Source organism: Filicampus tigris, chromosome 21, assembly GCF_054856515.1.
Source record: "Filicampus tigris isolate MCC_2025a chromosome 21, RoL_Ftig_1.0, whole genome shotgun sequence".
Lineage (NCBI taxonomy): Eukaryota > Metazoa > Chordata > Actinopteri > Syngnathiformes > Syngnathidae > Filicampus > Filicampus tigris.
In genome coordinates, this window is record NC_141237.1 from 4,966,827 (window position 1) to 4,993,816 (window position 26,990).

General features: G+C 45.7%; 1 protein-coding gene across 9 annotated transcripts in view; it reads right to left on the bottom strand.

The window, feature by feature from the left end:
* Positions 1–9: 9 nt before the first annotated feature.
* The window catches only part of kiaa1217 (KIAA1217 ortholog), a 62,114-nt gene continuing 35,133 nt past the window's right edge, over positions 10–26,990 (bottom strand). For 4 of the 9 annotated variants that reach the window (XM_086020467.1, XM_086020471.1, XM_086020473.1 and 1 more), the window contains 19 exons: positions 23,157–23,346; positions 21,132–21,330; positions 19,706–19,799; positions 15,440–16,149; positions 14,309–14,401; positions 13,894–13,943; positions 12,861–13,018; positions 12,306–12,481; positions 11,180–11,310; positions 10,558–10,705; positions 9,258–9,699; positions 8,550–8,742; positions 8,195–8,466; positions 7,353–7,502; positions 7,036–7,137; positions 6,154–6,231; positions 4,392–6,050; positions 3,743–3,874; positions 10–1,976 (listed from right to left, as the gene is read on the bottom strand). In XM_086020467.1, the coding sequence (XP_085876593.1) occupies positions 1,482–1,976; positions 3,743–3,874; positions 4,392–6,050; positions 6,154–6,231; positions 7,036–7,137; positions 7,353–7,502; positions 8,195–8,466; positions 8,550–8,742; positions 9,258–9,699; positions 10,558–10,705; positions 11,180–11,310; positions 12,306–12,481; positions 12,861–13,018; positions 13,894–13,943; positions 14,309–14,401; positions 15,440–16,149; positions 19,706–19,799; positions 21,132–21,330; positions 23,157–23,346 (5,472 nt within the window). In that variant the 3' untranslated portion in view covers positions 10–1,481. Of the gene's footprint in view, positions 1,977–2,980; positions 3,875–4,279; positions 6,051–6,153; positions 6,232–7,035; positions 7,138–7,352; positions 7,503–8,194; positions 8,467–8,549; positions 8,743–9,257; positions 9,700–10,557; positions 10,706–11,179; positions 11,311–12,305; positions 12,482–12,860; positions 13,019–13,893; positions 13,944–14,308; positions 14,402–15,439; positions 16,150–19,705; positions 19,800–21,131; positions 21,331–23,156; positions 23,347–26,990 lie in introns of those variants that run through there. The other 5 variants (XM_086020472.1, XR_015084218.1, XM_086020469.1 and 2 more) reach the window with 5 other exon arrangements.

A 26,990-nucleotide genomic window follows, 5' to 3' on the forward strand; every position in this document is an offset into this window, starting at 1 on the left:
CACACACACTTGTTTTAAACCTTTTATTCAGAAAATCCAAATATGGAAGCTCGCATTTCAGCAGGAGTGGGTAACCTTTTTCCTATTTTAAATGATGAAAAAATAAGATGTGATGACCAAATAACCATGACAAGATTATTAAGAGACAAATATGTGTGTGTTAAATGTTTTTGAGGCTTTTTATAACAGGTCGCCCACCCCTGCTTTACAAGCTGGCTTCAATGTCTGCTGCTACTCAACATGACGATATGACTTAAAGCTTTACAAAAACAGAACCAAAAAAGAAAAGAAAATATTTACATGGTCCATCTGTGCAAACATTGTTTTATTTTTACACCACTCTCCTAAAGTATCTGATGGATAGGCATGCATACGAACAATAAACTTTGGTGTGTTAACAAAGCTACTTTACTGTTATGAACATCCTCCGTTTTGATTTGTTTCTAGTACGGTTTACACGACAGTAAACGAGCGCGTGTTCCCCTAAATTCCACCAAAACTTGGACAACTTTGGCAAATAGGCACACTTATGTTATTTGTCACTATGTTACTTCTTTTTCTACTCCCCCCCAAATGTTGGCAGTTAAGACGCATTCACTTTTATGAGAAAATACTCGGTCTGTATACAAGGCATTTACAAGGGTGAATAAACATTGAGAGATTAAATATACTACGCTTATCCAAAGCTCTGGTACGAAAAATAAAACAATCTGTACACCGTCTGTGTAATATAGTACATCTGATTCTAATGTAGTAGCCCCCTTTCACACTGCCCGTATAATTTTTACACTGTTCTATACAAATGAGTATAAACCGAGGCGGAATAGGACAAAATATCAGAGCCGTAACAGAGGGGTGACTTGTTTCTACTGCTATGTTGCGTTAACATCAATATTTGACAATTTTCTTTTTATAAGGCAGTAGTGGGCCACAAAGGCGTGCTCTGCTGGCTTGGCCTATACATTTCAATATTTGTTCCATGGAATATTGTATTCATTCATTCCCTACAATCCATTTTCTTCATTTCGTCGCATTTCTATTGGCTACACGAGATGTTGAATTTTATTTCTCCAATCAGATTTCATTCTCCTTATGCTGCCATGCCAATCTAATCTGCCCCGGGGCCTTCAGAAGGAGTAATGATTGCCAATGTAACTTCAGCTATGGGTATATATATATATTTTTTTTAACCAATCAGATTTCAAATTTGCTTCACGATCACATCAACATATGTATATATATAATTATATTTGTATAATATTAAATGAGTTCTATAACTGTGGTGTGTTTCTACTCAAGGCCAAATGCACCAGCCGCCACTTGTTAGAGCTCTGAGGCGGCCATTTTGTGTGGTCTCTGTATGAGACCCCCCTCCCCCAAGAAAAAGATGACGAACTGACGTAGACGAGTACAGTATACTTGTTGCTGCTACACAAGAGGAGTTAGGGGGCCGCAGGGATTACGGAGGGGCTAACGTGGGGCTAGTCCTTAGCCGCCGAGGCTGTCGGGATGCAGGATTTGCCGCTGCTGCCGTTGTGGGCCCTGTAGCTGGTGAAGCTGGGGGTGTGTATGGTGCGGATGCTCTTCCCACCCGGGCCCAAAGGCGACAGAGGGGAGGGGGTGGTGGAGGAGGAGGATGAAGAGGAGGAGAAGGAGGAGGAGGAGGAGGAGTGCACTCGACCGTTGGGGGTCTGCGAGGAGAAGGAAAGAGCTTTAGCTGCGTGCTGCGAGGGGGGCTTGAGGGAGCCGTTGGACAGGGAGGGGATGTGCGAGGAGGGCAGAGAAGCCGAGCGAGCATTGTGGGTGGGCAGAAGGGAGGACTTGGAGGAAGAGGAAGAGGAGGACGGGTTAGCGGGATTAGCGGCGTCTGAGCTGCCTTTAGAAGCGCTAGGATAAAAAGCGGGGATTTTAGAGACGGGTACAGTGGGGGAAGTAGTTTTATGATCCCCTCCCACTCTTTTAGTACTTCCGTTAGCCTGCGAACAGAGATGCCAAAACACATACTGATTGTCAAATTAAAAAAAAAAGAGTCAAACAACACACATACAAAAGTCTATACAAACAGGAACATAACAGTGAAGACTAATGATACACAGACAACAATGAACACAATATGTCTACGGGGATTACATGAAAGAAGAGACAGCAGGGGTGGGAATCACTCTTGATATCACCACATTACAATGTCATCAACTTTCCATGATGTTTGAAACCAAGGCAACTGGACCACACAAACTGAATTTGCTAAGGTCTTGAATCCTTCACGATGGGCAAAACTAGCAAACAGAATCAGAGCGAATGAAGGGACTTCAGGCAGGTGAAAGGATTCCGAAGTGACGCGGAATTAGCGACATTGCTGCTCGACCGGTACATTTATCGCTTATTTATTTCAAACTGGTGAATTTTGTGTTATAGTCTCACTCTACTACGAGTAATTGATGCTACTAACGTAGCAGGTTGTGGCTAACCTTGGCTCGTTTGCTGCTAATGCTAGCTTAGTATTGCTATCACTACTGTTTTCTGGACGCTACCTGAGGCTATCAAACTACCGGTACGCACTTGCATAATTGTATGCCATTTTGAATGGCCATGTTTGCGAATCGTGCTCGTGCGCAACAGTGAGGACCTGCGTGTCTTTGTACGGATTTTGTTTTCTCTGCGGAACCTATGCTCAGCTATTCACTGAACTTCATTTACGCTGCCATAAAAGGCTGCCAAAGCCCTGGCTACTAGGAAAGTATATGGTGGTGTCAAGGAAGTGGCGATGCATCTTTGGAATTATCCTTAGGCCCTTCTTATTTTTAAAGATAATGTTGAGTTTAAAAGTGCTTTGACAACTTTGAGATTAACAGAGAAACATCTTCAACCGCAATTCGGTAGTGCAGTTGCCTTTGATTCAACTCTTTGACCAGCCAGTCAATTCCCGATAAGTATCACTTCATCTACGTTGTCCCACCTCTACTGAACAGAGAGACATTACCAGGAAACAGGATGCGGCAAAGGTTAGACTGTAAGGGTCATCTCTTCAGCTTCCTTTGTTAGTCGGAGTGTTAGGTCCTCCAAAGAGGCTGCGGGAGACGTTTCAGAAGATGCATGGAAGGTTTTGGAGAAGATTACGGAGTTAAGGGTTTTTGGTGTGTGTGTGTGTGTGTGTGAGAAGTGAGAGCAGGCAGGCTGGGGGAAATTTGGGGCTGGCGCTTATCTGCCAGGTCTGAGGGTGAGACGATCAGGACTTGGTGAGTTGAGTTTCAGGTTTTTACAGGAGAGGAAAAAGGTCTCATTGAGGTTAAGAAGTGGTCAAAGCAGTTGTTTCGGGTTTGCTCAGAGGCGCATGGTGAGAAGGGTGCGGGAAGTGTGAAGAAATAAGCATCCTGGAGGGGATGGGGAGTTGATGGTGGGGTTCAGCAACACTGTTTAGGAACTCAGCTGTGGTGGGAACTGGAGATGCGATGACCATTTTGCAGATGTGTTCCGCTTTTCTTTGTCTGCCATTCGTTCCAGTTTTAACATTGAGTCACCAACACAGTGAAAACCATGAGCAGTGTGGACATGCAGAAGCATACAGTACAGTGATGTTATGGAGTAACAGTCAAGAGTCAATCATGCCTTCCTGTCAAAGCGGAAACGTCAACAGATCCACAATCAAAACACTTTGGTACCTTCCCCCGCCTTACTGTACATGCCGCTCCCTAATAACCATTGTCCTCTAGTCTGTATGGGTAAGGCCCTACAGTAAAACTACCTGTCGGAACTGCCTTTGAGCGTCCTGCAGTTTTTGCTGCTTTCCTGCTTTGTCAGTAGTAGCCGGCGACTGCCTGGACTTCGCGGACAAAGGGATGGGCATCCGACTAGTGGGGGAAGCGACACTGGTATTCTGCAGGGGGACCCAAACGAAACAAAAAACAACAAATAAAACAAAAGAAGGGGAAAGAACAACAAAAACACATAGGAAGAGTGAGATATCAAGGCACCGACAGTAGAAAAAAAAAAACCTTGATGGTTAAAACACCAGTGAAAGATCATGCACCCATGTTGAACCTCACACTCATTAAACAGTAGTACAAAACATGCAACCAGAACAACATTGAGATTAATCATCACGGAAGTGTCTTTGATTATTGATTGCTGACAACCTTTCAGCAATGAAGGGAAGGAGTTAGGTGGGAGGCGGGAACCCAACAGAATGCCACCTCAAATCATGTCAACAGGATTTTAGTTTGGGTTTGTTTTGTTTTTTACAGAGAAAACCAAGGTGGACTTTTCCAACAGTTCCAAGTACCTGCGGAGTGGATTAATGGTTTTGTCATTTCAGTGGGTAAGGTTGGAGTGAAGGTAGGTTTGGAAAGAAAAAGACCCGAAGCCTTGTGGAGCGGCAAGAGCTAGAGAGAGACCTGTTGGACGGTGCTGGGGGTACTGGGGGCACTGATGGTGGTGGTGCTGGAGCTGGTGGTGCTGGGGATGACTACAGGGCGCGGAAGGAGCAGAGGTTTAGTCTTCTTCTGGAATGAACCTTTGCTGACTAGCTTAAGTGCCGAACCCTTGGAGGTCGGAAGCGAGGCGGACCTCTTCAGCCCAACCCCTTCAGACACTTTCCCATTCTCTCCCTTTTTTGCCTCAGAGTAAACCGACTCCTCGGGGGAGGCGGGTCCTATCTCGTTAATGGTGGTCTCCAGCTGCTTAATGGTCTGTTCTAAGCTGTCCAGTGTCTTGTACGTGTTCTTACGGATCTCGTTGGTCCTGCAGACGGAGTCCGAGTTCTGTCTCTTTAGCGGAGTGGGACTCGGTGCCTTGAGGGCATCCGCTGAGGATTTTGAGCGCGAGATCTCAAATCTCTTGGCTTCCTTGTGCTGCTTTACCGTTCCGTCCGATTCCTCCTCATCCTCATACACAACCACCTGCAGCGTCTTCTTCCCCGACTTGGTGCCCGTGCGAATGGCTTGGGTAAGCGCTGCCAGCTGTTTCTTGGGGAATTTGAACTTGAACTTCTTCTTGCTATCCTGCTTGGCATCTCCAGCGTCTGCTGAATCCGAAATCAATGATGACGATGACGATGACAGGCTGGTGTGGTCGCCGGCGGCTTGAGAAGAAGCCACCTTTTCTCCATCAACTACCTCGGGCACTCCAGCTTTCACCTGCAGCCCGCTGCTCCTGTCTGTGTCCGACTCCTCGCTCTCCTCGTCGATGCGCTCCGCCGCTAGCATCCGGTCTAGCTCCTCCTCGCACTCGAAGATGGTGGAAAGGCGTTTGTAGGCGGCCCGGATGTCCATGGGTTCGTCGAAAATAATGATGACGGGCTTCTTGTTGAAGCCATTATCCAGAGGCATGTCGGGATCGGTCGTATTGTTCCCCCCACCGACAGTCACGGTTTGGACACTTCCTTTTTTGGCATTGACCAGTTCCTTGTACTCCCCACAAGAAAGGGCCTGAACCTTCGTGTTAGTGATCATAAAGGCAATGTTGTCAGGTGGAGGAGGTGCCTCTTCTCCTGGTAAATCAGGACTAAGACTAGCCTCTTCATTAGCTTCGTCAAAGCTAGATTTAGGCGTCTCATGCTCCTCACTTGATGACCTCCTCGGTGGTGGTGGTGGTGGTGGAGCAGAACTTTTAGACCCCTCTCTGGCTACCGCGGTTGCCACAGCGTCGAGTTTTACATTCTTAGTAGAAGAAACAGACTCCAGGACCAGCTGACTCTTCTTCTCTGTGTGGATTCTGTTCAGGTTCTTCCCCTTCTCGATTTCTGCACTAGTCTTCAAGGACTCGGAGCGTTTTAGGGGCTTCCTGGGCAATTTGAATGCAGCCAGTCCTACAGGTTTGGGCGAAATGGGTGGCGGTGACTTGAGTGGCGGCGACTTAGGCGGCGGTGACTTGGGTGCCGGTAAGTTTGCCGGCCGCTGCTCCTGCTGCTCTGGCTGGCCTGGAGAATTGTCATTAACAGTGACATTTGACACCTGTGATGGAGACTGGGCGGGCTCCCGGTGTTCATTGGATTCTTCCATTCCGGAATGGGGCGGATGCTCTTTTGGAATCTTTCCGGTCACGTAGTATATGACCTGCAAAGTTTGCATTTGCTGTTAAAAAGCCCAGTATCTGGAATTAACTCAAGCGTAGAAGGACCATTGAAGATGGCACAGCCAAAAGTGACACAGTACGTACCCCTTGGCTTTGCCGGACAGTAGTGTTTCCATTTTCATCCGTGTCTGGATCTTTTTCACCCCGTTTTGGCTCTGAGCTCTGCTATGACAGTTTGGGAAATTATATCACTCTGTAACCGGGATGTTAAGTCTGTGAAGTAACTAAAATAATTTCCCTCAATTTCTGCTGCGCATTAGAATGAGTTTCTGTCTTTCTTCTTAAATTCGCTAGATATTTGTTTTGTATCCATCTAACCATTTGCTATGGCGCTTATCCGCATTAATGCTGCAGGTGAGCTGGAGCCTATCCCAGCTGACATTGGGCAAGAGACTGCTTTAACACCGTGCTGCACGCTATTTTCTGTCCTTCACGACAAATACGCTTGGAGTACATTACTTGTAGGATAGGACTTTGTGCTGGAAACACATGAACACAGTGATTGTTCAAAAAGAAACAAAATTGATTCGAGGAAGTAGAAGTCGTGACATTGGGGAGAGCTAAGCACAGACGGAAAAAGTGAAGCGACGTGAGAGAAGCATGCGCACCGGGCCACACAGAGTGAACCAAGTCTGCAATCGTAGGTTTTTGTCTACTGCATATTTTAACCCCGACTGGGGAGGATGATCCAATAAAAGGACACAAATGCTCATTGGGGAACAAAGTGCAATGTTTTTTACTTGATTTGGTAAAAGCAAGGTTGGAAGACATTGTCCATGTTGGCTTCCAGGGGCTTCCTTTCATGCAGACTTAATCCTGAGAATGTTTCAAGTGGCAGAATCCAAAGAGGCAAGGATGAGGAGGAGGCAGCGGCAGGAGGCTCGGAGGTTAAAAGTGTTGGTAAAGCCCAAGCAAGTGTTACTAGGTGCAGGCAGCGAGCTGGCGACGACACAGGGGGGGGTTTACCTTCTTGTCCGCTCTGAGCTCTCTTATTTGAGCTTCCATGTGAGTAGAGTGCTCCACCATGTTTGGCGGCCCTACTTCCTGAACTGTGTACTTCTGGAAAACCTGGTGCGGAAAAGGTTGTAGGGACAAGGAATTTGAGGAAAAATGGGATTCGTGATCAGGTGCCAGCGCCCACTGCATTGCCACTTCTGAGGTGGGGAAGGACGGCAACCCAATACCAACAGTGCGGAAATCAGCCACCCAAGTCAAATCACCCAAGAGAGAAAAGGAGTGTGGGGGCGTGTGTCGGTGTACGTGGACGTGTGTGTGCGACGCACCTGGAGTTCTGCCATGATCCTGTCGCTATCATCCTCCTCCTCCCCCCTGGCAACAATGGGAGGTGGGGTGGCGGGCTTCTTGGGTTCCAGTGGGGCGCTCTTGTTGGGCTTAATTTGGGCAACGGGAAGCAGTCCCTCTTCTTCACCCTCCTAGAAAAAAACAAAAATCACAGGTAGAAAGTAATTAAGTATACATATTTTATTACTGTAAGTAAATGGATTTTTACTAGTAACTGTAGACTAATCTCTCACCCAGACTCGACTCCTGACATTTGGATTTTGGCCTGTTTTACTGCCACTTCTCGCTAAAACTGACTTGATGTGCAAAGAGAAGTTGCTTTGTTTTTGTTTTCGTAAGTAAATAAAATGGGTATTGTACTATATAAGTGACCCAGCCGAGGGTGATCTTCATGACGGGATCAGAACGAGATGATGTGGTGGTGTGCTGCTGGGACAAATGACAGACTCATGCATCCAAACTCATAGAGTATGAGCACACAAATGTAACACACAACCCTCTCTATCAACACCTTCTTTAGCTTCCCCCCTAACCACTGTCCCTTCCTCTATTATGGCGCACCGGTAGAATGGGATGTGGAGGCGGCCTGCTGCCGCCGAAGCCTGCCCTTTACAGGTGGACTGTAATGCCCCCCCCCCCCCCGACACTGCCGATGTGCTACTCTGTGTGTCGTGCATTAATGTATGCCTGTTTGCTGAAGTTTTATTCCAAATCCATACTGTGCTCCCCTTACAGGAGCTAGTCTGGGGTTGTTGTTTTGCCACTTCTGAAAAATGGACAATCGGAAAAGACTCCTTCTTAGGCATAACTTGACAAGACTCACCTGAGAGTCCTTCCTGTTGGTGTAGACCACCTCTCCAGAACGCGTGGTGGTCATGCCGGAGCTGCCAAAGGTCTTCCTGGGAGGTGGCGGCGGTGGGGACTTGGTGACCTTTTCGGATCCCAGTTTGTTAAAACAATCCGGGGATGTGGGTTTCGTGGCAGTCTTGCAGGGTCTTTCCGGTGCTGGTTTGGCCTGTTTTTCCATCACTGGCTTTGGGAGCTTCTCCGGAACCCTCTTGGCTGGTTTGTGCGAATGAGGCTCGGGCTGAGGCTCTAAGGCGTGGCAAAATAGTGTTAAATGAGACAGAGGAACACTTTACATCATATTTTTACTGTATTATTTATTGCAGAGAGACCTGTTGGGGACTCCGAAAGAACTTTCGCTTGCTCTCTGGAGGCAGCAGGGGGCAGCATTGGGTTAGTTTCCACATCAGGGCTGGGAAGCCCCTTGATCATATTGGCCTCAGCCTCCTGGAGGATTTTTTCAAACTCTTTTTCATCATATTGACCCATGTTCTGCCTCCTCTCCTCCCACTCCTTCTCTGCTGCCTACGGCCATTAAAAAAAAAAAAAAAAAAAGTTGAAAGTATCCTCCCAATTACCTCAGCCAAGGGTGAACATTACTGATAAGGTTGGGAATTTTGTCATTATTGGGATTCAGGCATTACAAAAGAAGCTGATAGCAAAGATAATGGTAAATTAAATCAAATTAAAACATGACCAGACAAGATTTATAGGAACATTACACCGTTTGAAAATGTAACGTAATGTAATAAAAGTTCCCAGTTATTTTTTTTCATGAGATATTTCTTTAAATTCAAATATATTGGCTACATTAGACGTCTATGGACGTTGCACTGTATTAAAATAAAAGTTGTGCAACTGTCATTTAATTTATATATAATATTCATTATAGGGTGATAAAACTATAAACTGACAAACTAAACAAAACTAAAATAACTATACTGAAATGTAATTAAATCGAAAGCCTTTCTGTTGTTGTCTGTCATTGTATTCACGTGATATTTATTAAAATAAAAAAAAAACAGGAGAGCTACACGTACCTCTATGGACATTGCTCTGTTCTTGCATTTGTCCTTACTATGCTGAAGCTCCTCAATGACCAGATCTTGGCTGGGGCTCCCATGTGCCTTCTTATGGTGGGCCGGGCTCGTCGGGTCCGCGGGCGTCGCCTTGGGGGACTCGCGGCCTTGACTCTTGCTCAGATTGGGCGCGTTGACGTGAGTGGGGCTGGGCGTGAGAGGCGGGCTGGGCTGGGCGGCCGACAAGCTGGCGGACTGCTGGGACTGCCGCACGGCAACCGGCGAGCTTTGGACGTGATGGATCACCACCGGGGAGGGGGGCTTCACCTCGGATTTAACGGTGGAGCTGTGGGACTCCGGTGGGGCCGCTGATGCTGGTGGGGTCTCCGCTGGGGATAGGATGTTGTCCAGTGGGATGTTAGAAGAAGGATCGGCAACTCTCTGACTGCTTTCACTTGCAGATCTGCAACAATGATGAGGGTAACTAGTAAAGAATATTGTACTTGATAAAAACAAAGTCATCACAAAATAAAATGGAATAAGCGTAGCATCATTTTTTTTCTTTAATTTAAGTCGGACATTGCACGACTACTTCTGATGTGAGCACCTTGGCCACCTTTGGACGGTATAGTACAGATAGTATAGTAAAGATATATAAAGTACATAAAAGTGGTCACAATTGCTCAGTAAGCTGCAGTCATACTTGTTGTTGTTCACAGAGAATAAAGAAAATGTGTATTGCTCTTTTGTCTGTCTACATGCTGAATTTTAAGAATTTAACCGTTTTTCGCTTTAATTTAATGAACATCTTGCATGCGTGCCATGGAAACCTCTGCCCGGTATAATACAGACAATACTGCACGACTGTGCAGGGCGAGAGGTCACGGCGCTGCAGTAAGCCACAGTAATCATTCATTCTTGGCAGAGGATAAAGAATACGTGCCAACTTAGCCATCCTGCCTTGTTGTTTCATTCTTATTATTATAGCAAAATATTTGATCTATACTGTACATCTAATCCGTGAGCCAAATATGCACAAATGGGTGGAGCAGATAATTAAGTATGCAAATCTGTGAATGTGATGGACATGGTCACCTATCATTCAATTCCATAAAAAAAAAAAAAAACAACGAAATGTGGCACTCCCGTGTCCACCCGTTGAATTCAGCTTTCGCTTGGGTGCAGGTGACGGAGACACGTCCAGTTCAACTCCACACTCCTTGCGTCCACGGCTGGCCTACCAGCTCGGTCACTTTGTTTTGCACTTCTCACTTTCACGCTCCAGTAACTCCTCACCTGATGCTCTTTCTATCCCGCTCACCTTCTCAGACCGCTCAGCGTGTCCGTCAGGCTCTTGACCCTTTTCAGCATGCTGTCCAGTTTGTGAGGCTCCTCTTTGAGAAACTTGACGGCTTCCACCTCCACGCGGAGCACGGCGCGCATTCTGGTTTGCAGGGCCGGAAACTCTCCTGGGCACACACAGGAAAAAAAAACAAAACACATTTTTGTTGACATACACAACTTTATGGCCGTAGACCGTATAGTCTGCAGGAACGCTCAAGATGCTGTCTCACTTTTCATGCCTTTAATGTCCGTAATCTACAGCTGATGCCTGTGTATTTTTCCCATTGGGATGTCTACAAATGGTCCATACATGGTGAAGCACCATGTAGACAGACAATATAACAATACGCACAAGCATATCTTCTTTATCCTTTGGGAAAAATGACTGCATCTTACTGAGTCAGTTGGGAAATTCTTCATGTGTCTATGTTTGTATTATACTGCCCCCTTGTGGCCAACGCATGCACAATAGAAGAAGCAGCACAATTTTCAATGAACTGAAGCCAAAATGTGGCAAAAACGCAAACGATTCTTTACATTGATGTCATTTGGGAGTTATCTGCAATAAAGTATGCAAAGAATATTGGGCGAGCTCTCACCTTTAAGCCCAGCCAGAGACTCTCCCACTTTCCGCAGAGTCACCGCCCCCTCCTCCACGTCTTTGAGGGTCACCGCTCGCTGAGTCCCCGATGGGTCCTTCTGCAGAGTGCTCACGTATTGCTCCAGATCACTACAGCAATAACCCCCAAAAACAAAAGATCCAAAAACACAATTTGTTTGATTGGAAATGTAGGCCGTCGGACGTTTGTATTGACACATTCTGTTTAGAGAGTGGTGCAAAAACAAAAACAAACATAGATAATAATCGTTCTACTTTCCGGACTGCTTCAACCTGTTTTAGGCTATGAGCTCACCCCCGAAACCACAAATGTTTACACGCCGACGGGCAAATTTTGAGAGAAGTCCTTCCCCCGCGCAAACTTTAAGCTGCTTAGCCAGCTCTAGAGAGAATGGGTTCCTTCCTCCAGGGGTAAAAAAAAAAAAAAAAAAGAGCAGTGGTGATGACACTGTGAGCCATGCTGGGTGGCATGCATGAGGGTGAAATACTGCTTTCCCTCTTTTGTATACAGTAAATCACCTCAAGTGCACAGACAAGACTATAACAGTGTGTGTGCGTGTGTGTGTGTGAGAGTTAAACCAACCAAACTCCAGTACAACGGTGCCTTGAGATACAAGCGGCCTGACTTGGGAATTTTTCAAGATACAAGCCGTCGCTCAGCCCATTTCTTGCTTTGAGTTAAAGTTTAGTGTCAAACTTAACATAAAACAAAGAGAATTTGAACTAGTGTGTTCAAAACAACCGAATGTGACTTTGTATGAAAACACACCGCTAAAATTTGTGTTGTTTCATTGAGGGAGAGAGGCTGCAACGGATCAATGCCATTTATATTCATTTCAATTGTGTCTGGGATGATGAACCAGGGCTCGCTGATTCTAACCGAGAACCCCTCGGCTGTGAGACTAAGAGCTCCGGGAGGTTAGCATAGCTTGCCTGTCTCAACCTGTGTCTTAAAATGGGGGGCGTTGCCTCGACTTGACATCAATCAACCCTCGGAGAAATTTGCCGTGCATCTCGACAACATGGGTGTGGGCACAAAGTGATCTTCGCCCAAACGGGCCGGCTTGAGGAAAGCGTTCAAGCGTAAAGAAAGGTGGCCTCCTCACCCGAGCTGTGTTAGCACACGCTCCTCCAGGCCCAGGTACTTTTGCCGTTCTTCTTCCACCAGAAGCCTCTGCTTTTGGACGGGGTCGTCCAGGCGCCGCACGGCCTCCGCCAGCTTAGCGCTGATCTCCTGCTCGGCCCGCTTCAGCTGCACTCGCAGGATCTCCTGGTTCTGCAGCTGAAAGGCAAATATGAAAGGAATGAAGAATTTTTCATTTGCTTTTATTCAGTTTTCATATGCAGTAATTTATGACAGCATATCATAATGATATTAGGGAATTTTATATTAGGGAAAAGCTTTTGTCTTTTTTTTTTTTTTTTGCTTCACTTGAATGGCGAATTCAGAACTGAAAAGACACAGGAAGTCTCCCACTTTGGTTTGGAACTGCCATTTTTATTTTGATCCAAATTGCATAAAATGTATACTGCTCAATTACAAGGAATTCCAGTTTTGGAATCACCATAAAACGTTCATTTCTTATAACAAGGTAAGAGCTCGACAAAACATGATGAATTGAATTGACGACATGTTCTGATTGGACCCAACGGCTCTTTACCTGCAGCTGCCTCATCTGATGCAGTTGCATCCTGAGATCTGACACATTCTTCCTGAACTGCAGCAGGTTGGCTTTGAGAGGAATCTGGCTCTGCTTGTCTTGTGGCGCCACCCCCGCAGTGGAAGAGTTACACTTGGGCGCCAAAACCGGTGAACCACCTGAACCGGGAAAATTTACAAGATTAAGAAAAAAAAAAAAAGGACACTTCAGGCTAACTTTGTGGCCACCGGGCTTGGAGGCTCATCAACGGGTTGCAACGGAGGGACTGGAAGACTCACAGAATCCTTGATCAAGCACCTATTGCGAATAAGTTAAAGTGTATTTTAGGTTCATCCTGAAATTTCACCCGAAGCCTGAACATCCCTAACTTTTTTTGTGAGTAAGAGTGCAGTAGCTCAAGCAATTAGGGAAGTTGGTAAATGTGTGAAAATTGACAAAGGAAATACCACTTTTGGCCTACGTTGTAATCTCAACACACAACAATAACACTGCGACCTGTGTGCCGCACACAAAATGAGTCTGCCGCCCAAATGTGCTCCGACAATAAGGCATTCATTTTTGGAAAAAAAAAAAGAAAAGAGCAACAACTAATGAGCCCCATAAAACAATGTTATCTCCCTGCCCAGGAGGCAACTCAACTTGTTCCGGGAAGTGTTACCGCGTGCGTTCACAAAATCACGCCGTGTCCCTGGAGAATAAAACTTGTGTCCTCAAAACCCTCAATGACGCCCGCTTATCTGCCGAGCTGACAGACAGCCGCCCCGACTTGACGTGCAGGCTAGCATGTACACAAGCGCGTCAAGAGTGTCAAGCAAAGTTCAGGGCGACTGCCGGGCCATCTCATAGGCGACAAGACCTGACTTGAGCGCCATTGTCAAGTGTCGTAATCGCTGTCGTCTGACATTCTGCAACCGGTTTAAGCCACGCCCCCCGCCCCCTCCCAGTAAAATATATCAAAACATAACTTTTGCCCTATTTTCCGACAATGTTATGGACAAAACCAGGAAAGTGTATCGAACTCCAGCATACTCACTTGAGCTGTGTGCACTGTGGGCCGGAGACGACGTCTTCGAGGGTCTCTCGCTGCGGCCACAAGAAAAATGCTCGTCAGGGATTTGTAACCGGGGTGCCAGTACATTTGCAAGCGTTGAAAAAAGCACTCGGGGTTATAGGGTTAGTGAGGACACGGCATGACCAAGGATGATGGGAATAGTGGAACAAACCCGAGGTTAAAATGATGTTAATGACATTATCATCTTTTGGGACTACGCGGCAAGCAAACATCGACACAAGGACTCCGCGGAAGTAGTAAGAAAGAGCCGATTCGAAACCGTTTCGAATGACAGCAAGAGGATTTCACACCTCATTGTGTTTTGCCTTGCACAGTACGCGTGGCCCAGCGTTTGTGCCCCGGTGCCTATCTGCGTCCTAAACCGTGGTGGGCTTACCTTAGAGGCTCCTTGTCTGGCCCCTTTAAAAGTGCATGCTGAACAAGACCAGTCAAGCTGGCAATCTGTTGCTCCATTGCCTTCATTCGCTCTCTGCAGAAGACATCAGAAAATTCTACTTTCAGCGCTAGAGGCCTGGTCATGTTGGCGGGAATATTTGGATGCTCCTGCGACTCATGGGCTTAGTTCTAAAACCATTTTTAGGAGCAGAAAGACGCCAGGTTGTCTTCCTTCGTCCGACGTCTAAGACCGAGAGCAAACATTGGATTAGGCCATGTTTATTTGGAAAGTTAATACTTTCCCATTCAAATTCCTCCAATCTTTTCCCAGACTCCCTCGACATTTCTAACTGCGTGTTTGGTCGCGAATCGTACAGGTGGTCCGCCCTGATCTATCGGACTGATAAGTTATTTCAACACCCCTTTAGACTTATTTTTCTTTCGTTTTTTGAGGTAAGAACACAGCGAGTAACACCCCCCGCCCCGTCAGGTACGAAAACCTTCAGTGGGTTTCTCATATTTAGCCTGTCAAGTTTGTCGTGATAATAATCAGAACAGAGATTGCGAAAACAACGGCCAGAAAAGTAGAACCGTGGGAAGAAGTCACATATGCACAATGGGTAGTCTCGAATCTGGATCGTCAAGAAAGTTAGTGCGGCAAAAAAGAAAATGATCATAAATGTACAAAAAAAAATACAAAATTACACATTAGACACTTGAACTCAGTATTTGTACTTGCATGAATTAACTGTACTCATTTGTACTCACATGATCCCAAACTAGTCCCCGAGCACTGTCCTGTGTCAATGTCTAATATACTGTAAGTACGCAAGACCTATGACATCATGAACTTAATATTAGGCGAAAGTCAAGTACAGTCCGACATAAATTTTCAAGTCCTAAAACGGCCGCCGTTTTCGATTCGAGCCACGCGACTCAAGTCCCCCCGCCGCCTCCGGTTTTCACAAACCAAACTGCCGATCCTGTGTATTAGTCAGGCTGCAACTCGCCCATCTCGGCGCTCAGAGAAGGGAGAAGACGTGTCGGTTAGCTTGAAACCGGGATGCAGAGTGAGTTAGTTCATGCTCGGATGCGCACTTTTCATTCCTATTCCGTCCGCCCCGAGGTTTACCGTGTCTGAACGTCACTGGCGGCCGGGACGGGCCCTTGAGGGTGGCCCTGGAGCTCCGACGACACCGCGTTGGTCCTGGGCTTGGTCGCCGTCACGTCCTCTTTCCTGAAGGACTGCCGCGCCGACGAGCTCCTCTCCATGGGAACGCCGCCGTGGATATCGATGAGCCGCACCTCGGCCATCCGGTGAGGGGACGACGGCGGGGTCTTGGAGCCCAGCGTGGGAAGTTGGCTGTTTCGTGACTTCTGCCTGTACAGGGAAGGGTGGTCGATGGAGTCCGTGGGGCTGGGCCCGCTGTAAGAGCCGGTGGAGCGGATGGACGCCCGGTGGAAGCCGTGGTCCGGACCGTCGTTGGGGTGCGGTCCGTGGGCCGTCGCCATGCCCGCGCGGGCCTCCTGGAGAAGGTACGGGTCGGCGTACGGGCCCTCGCTCCCCCTGGTGAGACTGTGACCCTTCCCGCCCATGTCGCCGTCGGGCTTGACATCCCGCCTCTCCAGGATGGCGCTGGGGCAGGGCGAGCTGGAGCGGGCCGGGGCGGTGGACAGGCGCTCCCTGGGCACGGTGCCGTTGCCGGGCAGAGAGCCCTGCCGCGGGCTGAACGGGATGCGCGAAGGCGAGTGCGGGGAGGGAGGGAGCGCCGCCTGTAATGGGTGGTGCGCTGGCGGACCCACCGGAGGCTGCCTCAGAGGATTGACCATGTCGCCGTGCATCTGGAGAAGAAACATTGGAACACAGCTTCACCACAATGTGAAGGGACTCACCTCCAAGGCACATATCTATTCTAGTAGGAGTGGCATGTCCATTGAATTGAAGCAAAAATGTGTCCAAACTCTAATATTCTATTTGAATATGCCATTAATTTACGTTTTTATCAAGGACAAAAACAAATGCAATTAAATCAAAGCAAAACAACATGCCTTAGCTCAACAAAGGTTGGCAAGTCTGCCTTTTAGGAGTGCCCGCTTGTTGCGAGTCTGGATAATGCAAAAACGACAGAATACTCGGTGTATTTTTTCATTTCTGTTAACATCGTGAGAGCTTTTCCTTTCATTTTATCTGAATAACACATGATGCTTATTCCAAAATTCCGGCATGATCCAATTTCTGATCCGTGTGCCTTGTCGGTGTCCCGAGTGCCACTGTGGCTTTTGTGCTGTATAAATCGGGTATTTCTGGAAACTGCCCTTGAAACAAAAACATTCAGCGAGCTCATTTTTACACTGTTGCTTTTTACAACAAAAGCGCTGCTCTCAGCACATTTCCCAGACACGCTGGCAAAGCTCCGACCGGCCGGGTACTCGCTCGCTCGCACCCACGGGCCCCGGCGAAGCAATAACAGCGCACAGCCTGAGAGGTTAATCCGCGACGACAACATTTCGGACGTCAGCTAATCTGGGGCCGCTGTAGTGAGGTGCGATAACCTGTAACCGGGCAATAAATCTAACCTCATGCTCCGGCTGGTAAAAAAAAAAAAAAAAAAGAAAGGAGGTCGATTATGGGCGGGGGGGAAAAAAAATAATCGAGCAGATGGACATGCATGCCTGTGATGGGAAAAAAAAAAAAAATCCAGCAAGTCTTCATGTGACGCTTGAGGGACTTTTAAAAGTGTCCAGAGCCAAGTAAAATAAGTTATATGTGGGGAAAAAAGGACTCTATATTTAAATGATAAAACATGCAAAATAATGTCCTTCCTTTTAAATCAGGCTTTAATGCTTTCAAAACATGTTCTCATAGATTTGTTAACAATGATGATAAATGAAAAATGAACCTCGCTTGTATGTTTTTTCAGGTTCGCTGGTGGTTTAGGCTGGCACGGGACAAAATGCACTCACCACAAATCATTCTTGGAGCTGAGTACATTAAAAAACATGAATGAAAAAACCATCGAGCCCATTTTGACAAAGTTTTCAAATGCAGGGAGCCCGAAAAGTAAATGCTCAGCTAAAGTACAGCTAGCTGAAAAATCTATTCAAGTACAGTAGGAAAATAGTTATACTTTGTTATTTTTCACCACTGACGGTACGTGGCCGGAGAAAACTCCCCAAAACAAAAACAAAAAAATAACCAGGCAGAGAAACATGCCTGTGATGGAAAAAAATATTTTTACCAGCATGAGAAATTCTTGCACGAAATTTCAGGGACTTTGAAATTTGTGCCAAGCAAAATAAGTTATATAACCATCGGATGTGCAATGAGGAGTGTCACCGTGCAAAGTCAACACTCTTCCTGACAAACAAACAAGGCTATTGTTCACGGTGTGCAAGCCTGACTCATGACAAGTCAAAGCCTCATGCAAAGTTCACTCGGGCTTCAGGTATCTTTTTTCTTTATTTTTTGGGCCGAGACTGATAAAGGGGAGAGCTCAATTAAGGGGGTGTGGCTGACAAAGCCTTTTAAGTTGCTGTGGACTTGCTGTACTTTGGTCGATTTTCACGGGGGGATATATTTTTTTCCCTTTTTATTAAATGAACTGCAAGCAGACAATGTACATGTGAACACAATAACACGTGAGCTTGCTCACATGGTTGGCTAATGTTAGCATCTGATGAATGAATTTTTCACTCTGCAACATGATGCGATAAACTAGCCTACTGTGTACTGTTTAACAAATACGTCCACGAGCTGCCAATAGCCATGACTTGACTGACTGAAAACACAGAATCTCATTCGTCGACACCCACGTCACTCACCAGGCCAGGCCCCGCCTACACGATGGTAGAGCGCGATCTCCAATGCATGCTATTGTGCTTAATATGTGCAAAATCAATTCTTATTTTAACTTAACTTGAACGCATGGTGAGTACTTTTGCCACCTCTGTCAGCAAGACTCGCATGCAGGGAGGGAGAGTATACAACACACTGTACAACACAACAAATGTTAAAAAAACATTTTTTTAAAAGTGCCAAAAGAATTCACATGTACGATTCCATATATAGTAAAGAGTCGTGTTTGGCTACCTCGCTGCACAATAAGCATAAATCTCTCTGAGCTTGGAGATCACAGAAAGGAGCTTGTCGAATAAGCGCCCAAACATCGGTGCTTTGGCAAATGACAGGCCTCGCTGAGAACATTTGGTTTGAATTAGGACTTTCTCTTTGAGATTCCAGAGTCCTCTTAAACATGCAGGCTACTATCTGCCGGTTAGCATAATGTGTCATGTTCTAGTACAGCACGCCTCTTTTAAAACTGGATGTAAGTAACACCTTGGAATGATGCAATACGTTTTCAAACACACATAAGCGTACACACCTCATCCACACGTAACCTTTGTATCTGTGTCAAGTGCAGCCTGGTTAAACAGTGACAGAGCTCATCGTGACACCGATCTTGCAGTGAATGATGATAAGAAAGTGTTGTTTACATGCTTCCCGGCCCGTCCTTTATATAACCATGTCAAACATAAAGAAGACATATCAGGCTTTTTTTTTTTCCCACACTTTAAGATTTCATATTTGTCAATTGGTGGAGAGCAGAGTAGTCCAAAGTCCAGCTCCTGGGACATTAGCGGCCCGTCGCTCATTTTTAGCGGCCTGATAAAAAAAATGTTTTTTGCACTTTTACTGTACTGTAGAATGAAGGAATTTTGAGTGGCGTGTTGCTTTAAAGTTGAAGAATGTCAAAGTGGCCCTTGAATCTGTTTTCTTTTTCATTGTGAATTGGATTTGTCTGTGAACAGCTCTCAAAGGAAAAAGACCCAAACGGTTCGAGATCCAATGTCTTTCCTCATCATTTACTTTATCAATGTCATTCTCAACTTAAGGATTTGGAAGTTTCGGGGGTCTGCAATACCCAAGCAGCATTTTAGACAAAAGGCCGTCCGGATTAGAGGCGAGGGCTTTACTTTTGTTACATCAGCAGGAAACAATGTGCAAAAATGTGAACAATAGAAGGAGATTAGAGATAGGTGTTGAATTGAGTTCAAGCTGTGGAGCGTACAAGCAAGTGGAACAATATGGCCCCCCCCTTGCACCCTAGTACAGATTAATAAGAAGTGGTGTTCACGTTCAAGGGGGGCACATTCCTTTCCTGAAGTGCAAACAGGATGTGAGGGTGAGAGGAAAGAAATTGCTCCTAGATTATTTTTCAAAATTGTTCAGCCCTACTTCCTTTATACTTTCTGAAATTTTAAGGGCTTTCGCACCATCCTGTGCCATCTTACGGGGTTACATTAAAAAAAAAAAAAAAACCCACAAAAACTGGAATAGGTGTATTTCAGCAAATATCGGAGGATAGGTTCCACGGGAGAAAATCAACTGTGTACTCACCCTGGCGTCGCCGTTGGCCGGCCGCGGCCCATGGCTGAAGGCCTGCGCCGGGTCCTTATGGTAGACCTTCAGGCAGGAGTGGTCCGTGATGTTCCTGTACGGGGAAGAGGCGACCAAGGGTAAGAAGGCGGCCCAGGCGTCGCCGTCGGAATACGGCCGACGCGGCATCGGCCCGCTCCTTCTCTTGACTAGCCGGGCCAGCGGCACGTATCCTGACACAGGCGCCGAGAACCTGCCATAACGTTCCATGTTGCTTTGAAATCCACGCCTGACACGAGCGGTCCCGGCTCTCACTATGAGGGGCAGGACGCTTATGGCAACCCTCAGCGAGCACGAAAAAACATTTTACAGCCCTGATAAAAGAGTCGGGCCCAAAGTACACATGGCATTGGCGGTGGAACTGCTTATCATTTGTAGCACTTGATAACAAAATGCCTGCTTACATATAGTAGACGAGGCGTGCGCTCTGATCTTGTATCCGGCTCACTGACAATTTGTTTTATCAAGAGATGCAATATTTGTTGCGTAATATTTCCCTTATCGTAACTGACTTATCGTATAATATAAATATGAATAAAGATATGAATAAAAGAACTTTTTACAGAAACATTTTGAACTGACTTTATGAAATAATTAATTATACTACATATACTATATATATTACTGTTACAATTTTTTTAGGCCGATGTTGACTCCGATACGTGCAAGAATAAAATTCCGATAATGGAGTAATTGGCCGATGAATTGAAAAAAATCAATACAAGACCAACAAATCGTTACATCGGCTGGTTGGTTCACTACAAATGACCCGGTCCGCCTGTCTGTGTTAAAAATCAGATGATAAGCTATTGTTATTGCACTTTTCCTGCACTTTTTGTTTTTTTAGTTTGTTTGTTTTTGTTTTTAGAATCTTTAATTTCTTGGAGAATTTACTGTTAGCAGTCAGCAGTTATTTGAAATGTCATTAAATATCTGTTTACCCAAAAGATAAGCAGTTTTATGTTTTGCAATTCGTTCCTCCACCGAGATGCGTAACAAACTATGATTCCTGACATTAACCCCCCTACTAAACATCACACGTGTTAGACTTAGCAACAGAAATGTAAATACTGGCTGCAACTCGAAAAAGAAAGACAAAAAAAGGAAAAGGCAGTGAATTTTGGGTTCAACCTTAAGCTACACTCATCACAATAATAAAAAAAAAATACAATCATGAATTGTTTCACTCTGAGCGTCGTGAATTAAATTTCACTCACAACTCCTCCAGGCAGTATTATTCTGCGCAATACAACAACGGCATGGAAACAGGAGTTCAGAACATTCAGCAGCCACAATGACAGTTCATTTTCCGCAGAACTGATGGCTGAAATTTGGTCTGCTGCCCATCTCCGACATCTCCACTCGCATAGCGTACATCGGCCTTTACCTGACATCGCTTAGCTCGTAGTACATGTTCCTCATGTCGTCCTTGACGTAGACGGCCACGCTGGGCGACTCCAGCATCTTCATGGTGAGCATCTGCGGGAAGGCGCTGACGAACAAGGCTCGGACCGTGTCGATGCTGGTGATCTCGTTGGGCATGCGGATCTGTTTAGTTTCGTCTCCGTACTGTAGGTAGAGCACACCTGAGGGGCAGGGCGAACGAAATCGATCGAGAGATTGAATGACGCGTCACAAGGATTCCAAACGTTCAGCGGACCTGCAAATGTTTTCAATCAAATTCCGTTCTTTTCCATACGTGCCCGGAAACCCTGCTATCAGTTGCCAGCGGCTCCGCGTGTGCATCCGAATTGAACTGGCTGCGTGTTGCGTGAGCTGCGATTTTGGGAAAACCAGATGTGTGCCGCAGAATGTCTGGCCACGCCCACGCAGCACTTGTGCAAACAATAGTGGCCTGAAACAAAATGTCTCGTGAAGATTCTGCACCGATTGTCTGTTGTTAAAAGAAAGGAGCCCCTAGTCTGAATTGGTTGTGGTATCGTTTTTCGAGAAGGGAGGAATCGTCGCGGGGGAAGTGGACTTTCTATTGAATGACTACAAACAAAGTGTGCTTTTACTTGGTGTGACTTGATAGAAGCAGCAAGCTGGTAAAAGCTACCAGATGTCTGTGAGATTCCGATTCCTACTCCTGGTGGCGAACAACTTTTCCCCCCTTGAGAGCTGCTCTGTTAGCACTCGCCATCCAGATGTTTGACGCGACAAGGGCGCCATTGAGCCGCCACGAATATATATACAAGAATATGCAACGACGACAAAGGTGAATGGAGTCCGCTTGTCATGGGGGGGGGGGGGGTACTCACAGCAAATGGCCGGCTTCCTGAACAAACGGTCTTGCATCTTCAGAACTCTAACATCCCTCCACGAGTTTTAAGTGAAGAATAGCGAGAAAACACTCCATACTCACATTTTCTCTCTCACAGCAGAAGTAGCGCAGACTTTTTGGGATGAGAGTTTTGTTGTGTACGTGTGTGTGTGTGCGTGTGTGTGAGACACTCTGGGAGGGACGAGGCACTAAAGCCCCGTTTCACTCCACCCCTCTTGTCACGCCGTAACACACCACCTAGATCCGCCTTTGTTGTCCCCTAAACGCTTTGTCCTGATGTCCTACTCGCCAACTATCTGCCAAAACTACTTACATTGTACTCAAATAGATGTAGAGATATTTGTGTAAAAAAAAAAAAAGCCAAAGAAAACTGACTGTTAGCAGTACTGAGTCAATGCCTTTGCTTAAAAAAGTACAGACTATTAAATGTAAAAGTGCCAAAGGGAAAATTTGTTTTTACTGTAAATTTAATACAATATCTGTTTTGCAAATCAAACAAGTTTCCCTCGTTTATTACCTTGAAGGAAAAAAAAGCTAGTTAGCTCTTATGCTACAAAACAACCGATTCCCATAACGTTGCTAATGTTGTGAACTGACAAACAAAAAATGCGAAATCAGCTAAAGTGACAATTGAATAAACACACCTTACCTGTATGTGTTTTAGTTTTGTTTTTTTAGCCATACAATTTCTGAATGCAGAAGTTTTTTTTAATTATTTTTTTTAGGCTGGCAAAAGACAATGCATCGGCCACAAATCAATAATCGGGTCAACGACATCAAATGAATCTCTTGAAAAAAAAAAAACTGGCTTTCTAAGCAGTCAATCAAGTTCTCAGCTTTTTTTTTTTTTAAAGTTGTGTCATCATCTGCGGAAGTTGAAAAAAAAAGTCCCCAGCCTATTTTGACAAAGAGGCCAAGTACATATATCAGTTTTGCAATGGATTAATCAAAAGCAAAATGTCGTCCCGAGAAAAAATAATCTATTAGCAACTATTACAACGTTGAGCACTGAGTGTCGATGTAGACTGTTAAGTTCGCATCTGGTGCTAGGCACTGGCTGCTAAATATGTAAACTGCTGGGTTAGCTTTTTGCATTAGCCGGAAACCGGTTCGATATCCGCAACTTACCGAGCGAGCGGTCTTTGGTTTGATTGGTGGATCGGACCACGGGCAGGCTGGCGCGAACCCGGCTGCCCCGGGTGAAGCCCATCGGCGCGTCCACCTCGGACATGGCCTCCAGCGAGTCCAGGGAGGTGAGGGAGAGGTGGTCCACGTCCACGCCGGGCTGCGGGCTGGGGCAGTGCTTGGGGCTTCTGCTCTGGAAGCAACAACAGATGCAACGTAAGGATCTGGAACATCAGTTACTGTGGTTGAAAAAAAAAAAAAAAAAAATCAAGCAAGTCAAACTGAGTCTTCACTAAATTTCAAGCAAGTCGAGCCAAGTCATTACTTGGGTTAAGCAAGCCAAATTCAAGTCGTACAGTCTTGCTCGAGTATCTGTACTTGCGTTAGTTTACCCATTAAGCCCGGCGAGCGCATAACCGCATTTCTACCACTGTGGAGCGCTGTTGCGTCTTTCTACTTTTCAAACCGGGAGAGCGGCTACGTCGGTGTCCTTTTGTAATCTAATTCTCCGTCTCTTAGCCAACTTAATGCATCAGAACATACACGCGGCGGCAGGATGTCGTGGAATTTTTTCGAGCCGTAGTTAGGTCTAATGGCGGACGCCGTCGATCGGCGGGAGCTCTGATTAAAGTAAGTAACGGCGGTGATATATAGACGACGTGCGCGACCAGTGGAACCAGTCGAACGTGATATATGGTTTGTAGACAATGACGATATTGACGTCTTTGTAACAGAATAGAGGATGGTAATTACCGCTTAATTTAAAAAAAAAAAATCAAAATAGTGCTTCTCTTGCACTGACATGTTATTTTTACATCTTTGATTGAAACAGTAAATCATAATAAATTCTGCCTGTGTGAAAGCCACACGTCCAAGCTCTTTAATTCTTTTGGAATTATGTTTCAGTCTGCTACGGGGGCTGAGATATGAATCATTTTGTAAGTGTTCAATTTCTGGGAGAACTTCAGGTTTTTCAAGGGTAATTCCACCGACGTTTTTGGGGAGCTGTTGAGAAAGGCGTTTTAGGCCTTAATGGGTTAAGTGTACTAACAGAATCACTTTTTTTAATGGTGTCGGGTTCACACCAAGCGAGACATTAGTAAACAACGCACACAATGAGGAGAGAAGACACTCGACACAATATTATCTTTTTTCTTGCAAGGGGAGCGCATGCATATGTGGAAGCAAAGCACATCAAGCAAGTTGGGCCTGGATATGGAAAAAAGCTAAAGCTAAACCTCTTTCTCGCTTTCTCACACAGAAGCCCCCCCAAAAGTTGCTACAAGTCATTACGGAGTTACGAGACGTGACCATCGCTCGTAATCAGATCAGGCCTCGGCTTAGCGAGGCTTCAATGCGGTGATGTGTGCGACAAGACCAAGGAGCTGGCCGAGCTTTTGTGCCGCGTTGGTAAGATGATCTACACCGCATGGACGAGGTGGGGTGGCTGAAACCAAGATGGGGGGGCTGGGGGGGGGGGGGTCGTGGAACAGTGGGCTCTTTATGCGGTGACCTTTTTCTATCGCCACTGCCAGGCCAAAGACTCCCGTAAACTGCATGCGCATGCTGCTGCTTTGTCGCACACGCTAGCGTTTCATTTGAAAAGTTGACAGGACACAGCGAATCCTACCCTTGGAAATCTATTTTAAAAAATGAATGTGACATACTGCATGAATAATCTGTAAACTTCCATCTGAGCCAGAACCCAGACATAAACCCAACTGAGGGCTAACTTGAAGAGGACTGCGCCCGAGCACGAAAATACTGACATGTGAAGCACAAATATTTGATATGTATTTATACTCAGTATGTATTGTATTATTACATGTCTATTTTATAAAGCAAATTCTATTTTATATGTATTATTTATGCATATATTTATATTATCTATCCATATTCATATATATTGTCAAATTTTCTCAAATAAGTCAAATCTAATACAGTTTCATGAATGTGTTTGCTATTTTTAACTGAAATATGTATCTTCTATCTATTACTATATTTTAAATTTGATGTGACTTCGGAATAGTGTATTGTTAGAACACAACAGCAGCACACGACAAGATGCAGAGATGCGGGGCGAGCGGACTAACTGTGCGACCGGGCGGCCGGATCGTCATCAAGTAGCTCTGAATGTCAAGCTCGGAGTGCAGGGAGGAGAGCATGGCCTGCAGAGACTGATGGGAAGGAAAAGGAGGAAAGCAACAGAGCAGAAAAAAAAATTGCCAGCGGGAGGCCCGAGATTGGAAAACGAGACGGTCATCAAACCCAACAGAGGCGCCACGGCAACAACGTGATGTAAACACACAACGGCGGGGCCACTAAAAAGTGCTTAACATGTAACACCACTGTCACTTTTAATCATCCCGTCTAGCTATATACGATTAGTCACAGTGCACCGAGGCAGGCAAAATTGCTCATTAAAATACTCTTAGGGATTAAAAACATGAATAAAAATGTGGCTTTATGCTGTTCATGCATGATGATAGTACGGGTAGGAGGTGACCGTGAGTTGACGGGCCACTCGAAACCACGCGAGCGCTGACACTGGAGAGCAAACGCTTTGAAACATTGATGTGTGTCCCTCGAAACGTCTTCTGTGTCACCTTGGAACGTTCTAGAACAGGCGTACTGGAACTTTGTGTGTGCAGGGGATTTTTATTTATTTATTTATTTATTTTTTTTTTTCCAAGGGTCCTCTCCTAATCCTAACGCCAACTAAACATAACGACCACGTGACCATGTCCGTGCCTCGCAACCGCTTACTGCCACCGTTGAAATGCTCCCAAAGAATAACACAAAAATTCCCCATCTCTGCATTTTACCATCAAGCTACTGACGCATGAATCCATCCACCCATGTACTGTAACTATTTTTCCGCCCATCTTCCATCTACAGTGCAGTGACCCATGCATCCATCTGCCATTGATCCGTCTATTTATTCACCATGCAGGCATCCGTCATCCGAGCAACCATCTAGGCCTTGCCGGTATGCAGCTACTGAACAATGTAGCATCCAAGAACTAAAGTCGTACACGGTTGAAAAATTGCATCTTGACACGCAAGAGCAAGGCGGCATTCGGCATTGTGCAGCCTGTCAGCAGGTACATCACACCAGAATAACCACGCAGCAGGCTCCTGATGGCAGCCGCCATTACTCTCCGCAATTTTCTTTAATCGCACCATCTTGGCCTGCCACACCAAGCCCGTCCGTCCATCTGACCGCCGACGGGTTGGTGGCTTGATTGCTTCTTCTTTTTTTTTTTTTTTTGGGGCGTCGCGATATATGCTCAAAACGAGCCGATGCGCTGACCTGTGAGATTTGAATAGCATACAAATAAGGTGGCGCGGGGGCAGCCGCATGACCGCGGCGCTGGAAATGTTTTCAGGATGTCCTGGGCAGGGGTCACATTTTCTGGAACAATAGCTTTTACTCGCTCATGCGTGTCTCTCTTTGTGACCCTCCTCGCTCCAAAACACAAACGGGGTGCATTGCAAAACACACATTGAAGTCTCTTTTATCTGATTTCTAGTTTTCTTTTCCTTCCACGTTACGAAGCACTCAACGCCATTATAATTTATGCTTGCTATTTCGAAAGCGACGCAAAATCCTTTCATTCTAAGATTGTCAATAAGCTCATAACAGTCTAAAAAAAAAGGTTTCCATGTTCCGCAAAACCCTGAGTAATTGATGCCCCCTCCCGAATGTTTCTAACTGCCCAAATCAATACTTTAAACTGCACATATTACATATACCACAAACTACGTTTTTAAAAACCTTTAATATCATTTCAACCTTATCTTAGAACACTAGAAGAGACTTTGAGACTGCTCGAT